We start from the raw sequence: 9,532 nt of genomic DNA on the forward strand, positions 1-9,532 counted from the left end.
GTTATTTAACAGGCCATGTACTTGTACACATGCGGGAATTTTTTTTTTTTGTACCACAAAACGAAAAAGTCCAGGAATAAAAACTTCAACTAAAGACAGAACAGTTTTGCTATTTCCTGACACTGAAGTGGCACTGGTCATCAGTCATCAATGGACTAACTGTGTGCCGTTTGAACAGTCATTTTCTAAACAGATTCATGAGCGATTTCCCTCCTCCATCAGTCAAGTCTTCCTCTCAGTGTTTACACTGAAGCCAAGTGGAATCAACGATGTCAGTCGCTTGCTGACGTGTGTAAACCATGAGCTCAGTATGATCATAACCTCTGTCTAAACTCCCAGTGAGGCTTTGGCATTTATTATCATCATTGTCCTCAACATTGTCATCATCGGCCACACATGGCTAATTAATGGGAATGCTTTTGGTTCTTTCCCCACTCCCGGAGGTTGTGTGATTTTCGTGAACCATGCAGGCGTTGAACCATGAAATTAACCATCTATTACTGCGTCGCTTTGGTGAAAGAGCCTGTTTTCTATCTGTATGGATGTTCAAAAGGTCCACGGAAATTGTGGAAATGAACAAGATGCACAGAAATTGATGATAATAAAATGATACATCAGTGAGGCAGTGTGGTGCCCCTTGTGCTACCTACTGTGGTATATGACACTCTTTTTTATCATTGTCCTACTAAAAAGGGCATGTTTTGTGTTGCACAACCAGTCAAAAGGGGAAAACTGTTTTGCAGACTAGCTAGTTTAAAAGCTGGCCAGATACAACATATTCAGCTTTTAAAATTCAACCTTTGAATGTCAGCATCACACTGTGTAGATGCTCAGTGGTGCTGGGCTGGTCTTTATTCTTCAGCATCATTCCTAACAGAATCACTTCCTGTCATATATTTACCAGCACTCAGTTGTTTACATTGTGTCTTTGTGCCCCTGCCAACTCAGTCAAACACATACAACAACATGCCATCCCGCTGGCCTGGATGCAAAACTCAGACGCTTCGCTAAAGGCTTGTCTTTCTCTCAAGAATACTTTGAAGATCACTTTAACGCAATAACTGACTGTGCAAATGGATTGCAGTTGACCTTAAAACATCACAGATGTGTTTCTTATGTTAATTTCTAATAAAACTGTAGCTTATTGTTGCTTTTGGTCCTGCTGTGACCCATCACATAGTGGTGGGACGGGCTGACCCAGACAGGCCTCGAGTCTGTTGGAAAGCCTAGAATCAGCAGCGTAGAGCAGAGGCAGCTGCATGGCCCAGCCTCCCTCCCATTCCCTCCTATATGTTTCTTCCTCCACCCTTTGCTTCCCTCGTCTGCTCTCTGGCTGTTCTTTGGTCTGTGCACCCCAAAGCCCCACACAGGAACCACTGGCTCTGGTTACATGTGGACCCACTGGACTGAATTCTCAAAACACAGCAGGGAGGAAAACTGACCCAGTGTGGCTTTACACACACACATGTATATATGCACATATGAACACCCACGCATACAGAAACTAGGATCAAAATCCTAAACTAACCTACAGGTTGTAGTGTTTTAATTTTTCATTTTGATTCTCCCACAGTCGTGGACACACAATATATCCAAGGAGAAGGAATTCCTCCGCAAGCTGGTGAAGGCCAACGTCATCACAGACCTGACCAATGGTATCTGACTTTACACCTACCCACAGTCTCCTTCTGCCTTTCCCACAGGACTACTAAATAGAAAGTGGAGAAACAGCTCAACTCTGGGAGAAAGAACCCTTAGAATGTGGGTGGCCTGCTCACCGTCTGGGTTTTCATATCAAAGGAGATTATTTAAAAGAAAAAGATACAGGAGGGTTTCTGTGGAGTGATGCACACATGTGCCTTCTGAACCAAAGACTCTTGCTGACTGAACCCGAGGGGGTGTATGGATGCTGGTGGCATGAGGAGTTTACCACTTCACCTGCCCCCCCGCCCCACTACCGAGTATCACACTAATGAATATTAAGAGCAGAGGTGACATACATATTGACATGCAGATGTCGGGATTTAGACTTTCTGGCTAACTTGATGAATGGACAGAAGAGAAATGAATGAATTGAGGACTGTTACAGAGCGTGTGCGGGGATGGGTTGAGTATTAGCAGTGCCAAATGTACCTCGTACAGGGGGAGAGGTCATCCTCCTCTCCCTTTGCTGCCTGAATGTATTCACTTTCTTCGGTGTAAATATCAAAGATTTTTACTGTGCTTTTTAATAAGCTGCAGCAACCCCCCCTCCCCATCCCCCACTGTCATTTGTCCATTCAGTCATTCATTTTTTTACTCTCTGTTCAGCATTAACACTTGCCAAACCAGATGACAGTAGATAATCAACGAAGGTCACCCTGTCACTCTGAGATACTAACATTCAAGTGTGTTAGCCGTGTACAGACTTGAGTTTTTGCATTTTTCCCAGTAAAGCCTTTTGTCTGAAAGGGAATACTGTTAATGACTCTATAAACTGGATTCTTCCTGTTTGTAAAACTGGCTCTACACAGAGTGGTCGTTTGTGTTTTTCTGATGTTTGGATGATTAGTTATCCCCATGTGACTAAGAGGTCACCAAAAAGAAAAACAACAAATAAAGATCAATACCGATAAATTATATAAAAGTCTTCTTCAAATTTTCCAGTGAAACTCTAAATTTGTTTGTTTTTCAATAATGAGTTTAGTTGTGTAAGATTGTCTTCACAAATATCATTGAAAGCATGTATCAGGTAAAATGTGTATTAGTTTCTTTGGTCGGTCTTAATCACTTTTGTGGGACTTTGTTTAGTTTACCAGCTGACAGGTGAGCCCAAAAGTTAAATGTCTCTTTCTCTTCCTGTATCTTTGTGAATTCTTCCTCCTGTCCAGTCATTCATGTTACGGTACTGCATTTATCACTTCATCGGCTGTAAGCCTCCAGGCTGCAGCGCAGACATACAGTAACGTGTCCTGCCCTGGCCAGCGCTTTCTGTATGTCGGATCCCTTTTCCAACTTCCTGTTGCTGCAGATTTTCTTGTTCTTCACTAAATGATGAAATCTCGGATTGTAGAATATAAATATATATAAATATATATATTTGTTTTAGGTGAATTTTAATTATTTATTTTGTTACAAAGTTACCCAGCATTTTGGTCACAGGCAGGCCTGCTTCCTGTTCAGAGAAAATGAAAAAGTTTGTGTTTCTTTCATATCCACCATAACGCGCTTCCTCAGAGACTGCATCATCTTTTAGACAGAAGCATTATTGTGACCGAATCATTGATAAATATGTTCTAAAATTTGCTTGGTGTTAAATGTTGTTAGTTGGCAGCCCTTTACGTCTGTGCTTCATGCAGGTTATGTTAAGACAATACGTGTCCTCCTTTGTCACAATGGACTTATAGTATTTTTTTTTCTTTTTTCTTCAAACTGGGAGAAAATCTAATGAGGTGATAATAGCCATGCTTGATCTCAGATTCGCATTACATGTGCTGATCGGGCCTTTGCAGATGGAGGTTCTGCCTCATGCTTTTCAGTATTTCAACACTGCATTGACATGGACAGTGTTCAGTATTACACAGCCAAACCTTTCTCTTCTCCCACTTCTTCCCAGAAGTCAGGATGTCACATCAGTCTGCTTTTTGTCATTTTATCAAATGAATGCGTTAATCGGCTTTATATAGTGATGGTGCATTTAAATCCTGCAGGGTTTTGTTTTTTGTTGTTTATTTTTTTTAAAAAAAATATTGTCAGATCATTTCAGTGGGATTTTCTTTCCTATTTTCCATAATGTACTTCTTTGGAAGTGCATATTTGCTGTTCATTGCACACAAACACATGTACATACGCATACACACAAATTCACTTTCATTACTCTGAAAGAGAGAGAGCAACGATACAGGAAACAGCTGACCATTGCACTATCATGAGGCGCTCTCAGTGCCTTACATCTCATCACCTGCAGTTTGACACTGGAAAGTAACTGCAGCTTGATCCAGTATGAGAGATCAGCTCCAGGTCAGCACAGGTCGCTTCTCATGTCTGTGATTTGGGACCAGTCCATTTTATTTGCTTTATATACAGGCTTAGAAGAGCTGAAGCACCATACTGGTGGTTTTGTATGTTTAAGTCCGTAAACTACATATTTACAAGTATATTTAAGTGCTTATTGTTTTAATGCAAGAAATGACTGAAGTCGCGTCTTTGTTTGATTCTGCAATATTGTTTGTTCGTACTATAGTCTTTGTCAGATTAATATTAAAGAGGCTTTTGAGCAGTTTTACACATTAAGTTCAGTCTGTTTGTCACAAGTAGTACAACTACAACAATGGGAATTAAAAAGTCAGGAGGCCTTGCTCTCTGCTGCTAAGGTTTTAATCACTCTTTTTTAATCTGTCTCTTCACACCCCTAACTTTATGGAAGTGCAGTCCTAAATCTCTGGAATACCTCTCTAATGCTTGAATGTTGCAACGTCCTTTGAGCGTTTGAAAGTGATCCCCAGATGACTTGACTGATTGTGCTGGAGGAAGATTATCATAGGGTACTGAAATCATTTGAATCCAGCTGCTGCTTGGGAGGGAGAAAAAATAATTTGTGTACTGTATGTTTGGGAAAATGGTTATTAATGATGTAAAATATGTGCAATCTGTAGTTGTTAAAATGAAACACGCCAAACCACCAGTATAGTCTTTAAAGTTTTGAGATTAAGCAGATCCTGCGCTGGGGTGAATTCTTTGTCTGTTTTTTTTTTTTCTTAATTTTTCTTCCAGGTTTTGAATTTTTCTGAATGCTGAAGGAGTTCAAATGGATTGGACCCAAATCGCCTCTTCTGGTACCCTGTTCATTTTAAAGCCGAATGTATTTGCTTAAATCATTCATCATATTTATAAACCTTTATAACTTTTAATTTTTTTTTTAACATTTCGACATCATCAGTGTGAAGTCAAGGCGATCAAAAGTGTTACTGTTTCTTTTTTACATACAGTTCTTTCTGCAACTCAATAAATAAGTTTGCAATGGATATTTGCCTGTACATGTTGTTTGCATATTTTGACTGCTTCTGTGGAGCAACTAAATTTATTTTTCCCAAACAGTTCAGCATTGTTTTTTGTATTTGTCTTTTTGTATATACATTTTTTGTACACTGTGAATTTTCAGTATATATAGTAAATATTTTTATGCATTTAGTGTACTTTCTGTTTTATCTCAACAGACACAATATGCTTTTCATCCTTGCTTTTGTGAAAATGTGAGAGCGGGCGACTTGAATGTCCTTACAGCACAGTTAGGCCATAAGCCTCATTGTAGCATACTTTAAGTAGGCCTATTATACTGCGTGTCACTTAGTGTGTTTCAAGGTTACAAACTGCAGGAAGCTCACAATAAAGATGAAGGAGGGATGCAACAGAGGAGCATAGAGAAAGGGATTTCCTCTCCTGCTCTGTATCTCCCACCTGCCAGGGGAAATCATTTTTCAATCCTCCATCCACCAGACTTCCTCCCTAATGTACTCTCTTCTCCTCTTGTGTGTTTATGTCTGTCCCACTCTATGTCGCTCTCTGACTCTCACTTTCCTCTGCTCTCTTTCCCCTGGTCTTTCTATTTTGCTGTCTGTTCCCATCTCTGCTTTGTGTATTTCTTTCAGCTCACCTGCTCGACTCTGAGGCAGATCTCATTTCATTGCTGTAGCCACGAGGGACCCATTTGAGACCTGTTGCGCGCACACACACACACGCAATAAACAGAGACTATTCAGCTGCAGCCGTGAAAGTTTCTCCCACTTTCACACACCACGACATCACCATAATCCATAAGAGCAAGCGCTGAGAACAAGCAATAGCAGGCGGTCCAGCTGTGGCTGCTGTAAGTCAGTACTGGTGTGAGGTGAAAGAGGACAAGACTCTGAGGGCCCTTAAAGCGCTGCTGGACCGTCCCATCCTGCTGTTAATGGGGTGCCAGAAACTTTCGCTCCCCCACCACAGGTCATGCCTCACTGGTCACCAAAACCACCTCGCTCTGGCTACTCTTGACTCAACAGATTTCATGACCTCCACAAGGTGGAATGGAAGGCTCCCTCCTCGCAGCAGGGAGTATATTCGCCACCTGGGATCTCCCCAGCGCAGCTGGCTGTCCAGACTGCCTGGAGGCGGTTGTTCCTGGTCGTCGCGCAGACAGGGGTATGAGCACGCCTGCACCTCTTCAGCCGACGGCCCTTTTATTCTGGGCGACAGGTTCCCCGCCCCACCTCCTCTCAGTAGGATTGGAACGGAGCAGCCACGACCCCCGGGCCTGAAATTTAAACTCCTCGTAAAAAGAGTTGGAACAGGGAGAGAAAACACCCATTCAGGCACCCATTTTTCCCCCTCTGTTTACTTAATGTCAGGTCAGCTGGGATGAGGGAAAACAACATTCCCTCGTCCACAGCATGTCCCACATTGAGCCAGTTTACTGTTGTCTGTGGATGTGACACACCCACAAGGCTGTCATGTGTCACTGGAGGGAACTGAAAGTTTCTCCTGTCAGCCTCTGTAGTGCTGTAGTGAGCCATGATAAAAAACATTTCAAATATGACTGTATATTACTTAAATATTACTGTAATTTCCCAGTTATGGAACTAATAAAGGGTTATCTTATCTTATGACACTGAATTGTTAAAAGATGGGCTTTATTTTTAATCTTTCCTTTTCTGGGATGCTATGCTGTGAAGAGACGTGATGCACTAACAAGCGTTCAGAGGCAAGAAGCAAGTCAGACTTGGCATTGTGCTTTTTGCAACTCCTTGCTTATGAAAGACAGTGAAGAAATCATCATAGTTGTATCTTTGAGTGGCTCTAATAATATCGTGTTCATTCATGCTAATACCATATTTACTTGTAGCCAACTGGCAACAGTTTTACTAGATTAATTCATCCTGACATTAGTTGTTCAAGTCTAAAAATGTCACAAAGCAGTAAAAGTGTCCAAAACCCAACATGACATCTTCACACTGCTTCAGATTTATCCAAGACCGTAGTCCAAAACCAAAAACCAAAGCTGCTCTGTAGCTCTAAGTCACATCACATAACCTTCATCAGGATGTGTAGTTTGTCCTGTTGTAGACGTTTTATCAGCTGGAGTGTTTTGATTATATAACATGAGCGGATGGAGTTTGACACGAGATGGATCTTGTGATTATTTTATCAGTGGCCCTTCTGAAGTAAATTTGAACATCTCCTGGTGAAGTTCATGTTCTAAGAGCAAAAGTTCCTGAACTCTTGGATAAGATTATTTTGTCAACCAGTATTTTCCAGATCAAGAATGAACTTGACCCTCAGTCAAAAATATTGAGTTAAAATTGATGTATAAGAGAAAAAAGCTTATAAGCTGCGACCAGTAAACGCTAGCACGCTCTGTGGACCTAACAGATGACAGTACAAGTCTGTCATTGCACCACACCCAGACTGAAATTTTTTGACAAATATGTGATGGATTGCAATGTAATTTTGTGTCCCCATTCATGGGCCACAGATGATGAGTCCTGATGACTCACATTTGTGCTTTGTCACTCCTGGATGGATTGTCATGACATTCACATCCCCCTCTGGATGAACTGTAATTACTATGCTGACACCCTCACTTTTCATCAAGAGCCACTATGAGGTCAATTTTTTCACTGTTCCAATGCTATTTTTTTTTTCATAACTAATGACTTTCCCATCAGCCTCAGCTGTACTTTGTATTTTATCCTAACTAGCAAATTTTAGCGCACACACATTAAACTAATATGGTGAGCACAGAAAACATACACCTGCTGAACATGGTAGTGCTGCCAGGTTCTCATCCCACTGAGCCTCCGGACAGCCTCACAGATCCTCTTTGGCTGTAGGCTCTTAGTCTTGTTTAATAATTTTAATACTTTTTATAGTTTTTTCAAAATTGTCGCTCACTCAAATAATCATTTCAGCTGTACTTCCTTGGGATAAAACCAAGGCCAGAGTGACAGACCGAAGTTTCCCCAGTGCACCCAGTTGTAGCTCCTGTGTTGTGTACTCTGTCACCGTCCATCCATCCACATAACAATGCTTCTAATCAAGCCATGTGCTACACTGCTTTATGATATGTTTGTATGAACAAACTTTGACATGCTCTGATGAAGTGTAAATTACTGTAGATTTATCTGCGCTGCATTCACTTGTCTGAGCTAATGTGGAAACGCGTTGTTATGGAGTTCACTGTTTTGCTCCTCCAGTAACAGTATGACTTTGTCCCACAGATCTGGCTTCATTTTACAGATTTGGCCCCCGAGGGTTTTGGATAGTGCACTGGATGAGGGGAGTTCCCACTTGAAAAGGGAAAACAAAGTTTTAAAACTGGAACGAACCCAAGGTAGAAAGGCACCTTTGGATGGAGAGAGCACAGAAGAGTTGGAGAGGAGGAACAAATAGTGAGGGCAGTGACCTGTGCCTCCGCAAGAAACCAGAGAACTCATGGAGGAAATTTAAAATACCCTTTAACACATCCTCCTTCACATCTGGAACAGTCACTTTCTCATTTCTGACTCTCCCTTCAGCATCAAAACCCAAAATCAACTCGCCCACCCTTTCCCTCATCCAGTCTCCAAAGGACCAAACCAGCTCCCATGCACAATCCTAACAGCACCAGCATTTTCTGGACATAAAAAAAAGATAAAAACAAAATAATCTGTCTGTCTTCCTGTTAAAAGTGTTCTCCTCATGAATTTAGATTTATGTTTTTACAGTAAATGAAGAAGTAAATAGTAGTAAATTCTGCAACAGCCACCGCGTTCCTGCAGCTTGCCAGAGACAGAACCTGTGTGTGTGTGTGTGTGTGTGTGTGTGTGTTTGCAGAAGATATATGAGTGTTGTGCTTGCATGGGGTTTAACTGTGGGTGTACAAACAGTGTCATACTGCAAATCCCTCTCACAATGTAGAACAAGTTCATCGTCATTGGTCGCAGTGATGGATGATGTACACACACTTCTGAAAACCACACACACTATTTAAATGCGTGACCCTGGCTGCAGACGGTGCCATCTGCTGAAACTCTGGCACCCGTATGCTAAGTTAGAGTTTACACAGGATTTATTTTACTGAGAATATCTTTTAATCTGAAGGTTCTTGTCTTTTTCTGAAAAGCACCAGCTTTATTTGGCCAGAAAATCATTTATATGTGTGTGTGTGTGTGTTAAAGAATTAAAATGGGCTCGTTTGCGATACTTTTGGTGAAGAAAAGTTTATTTTGCCATGTTTCCCTCTTGGACTTGGCTCTCAGTAAGTCACAAATCTAAACTTTTGGTGAAACTGGTAAGGTTGTCTTCTCTCCTGGTGTTATTGAGCTCATCCTTATTATCTGACAGTACATTCCTGCATGTCATGCACCTCAGCTGTGTGCATTGTTGCTCCCTACTATTAATAGTGCTGTGGCAGAGACCAGGGATCCTCCCTGCATTTGTCTCTACCTCTGTGCAGAGAGTGGGCCTAGAGAGGAAAGCTAAGGAGCTGTTTACCCAGCCTTTGTGCTTGGCGGGCCTAAGTGTTTGCCCTGCAGGG

The 9,532-nt window shown here is 41.6% G+C and overlaps 1 protein-coding gene across 7 annotated transcripts in view; it reads left to right on the top strand.

Annotated features, from left to right (window-relative positions):
- The window catches only part of LOC124068849 (CMP-N-acetylneuraminate-beta-1,4-galactoside alpha-2,3-sialyltransferase-like), a 44,458-nt gene extending 39,383 nt beyond the window's left edge, over positions 1 to 5,075 (top strand). For all 7 annotated transcript variants that reach the window (XM_046407340.1, XM_046407335.1, XM_046407339.1 and 4 more), the window contains one exon: positions 1,574 to 5,075. In XM_046407340.1, the coding sequence (XP_046263296.1) occupies positions 1,574 to 1,663 (90 nt within the window). In that variant the 3' untranslated portion in view covers positions 1,664 to 5,075. The remainder of the gene's footprint in view (positions 1 to 1,573) is intronic.
- The last annotated feature ends 4,457 nt before the right edge of the window (positions 5,076 to 9,532 follow it).

Source organism: Scatophagus argus, chromosome 13 (assembly GCF_020382885.2).
Source record: "Scatophagus argus isolate fScaArg1 chromosome 13, fScaArg1.pri, whole genome shotgun sequence".
Taxonomy (NCBI): Eukaryota; Metazoa; Chordata; class Actinopteri; family Scatophagidae; genus Scatophagus; species Scatophagus argus.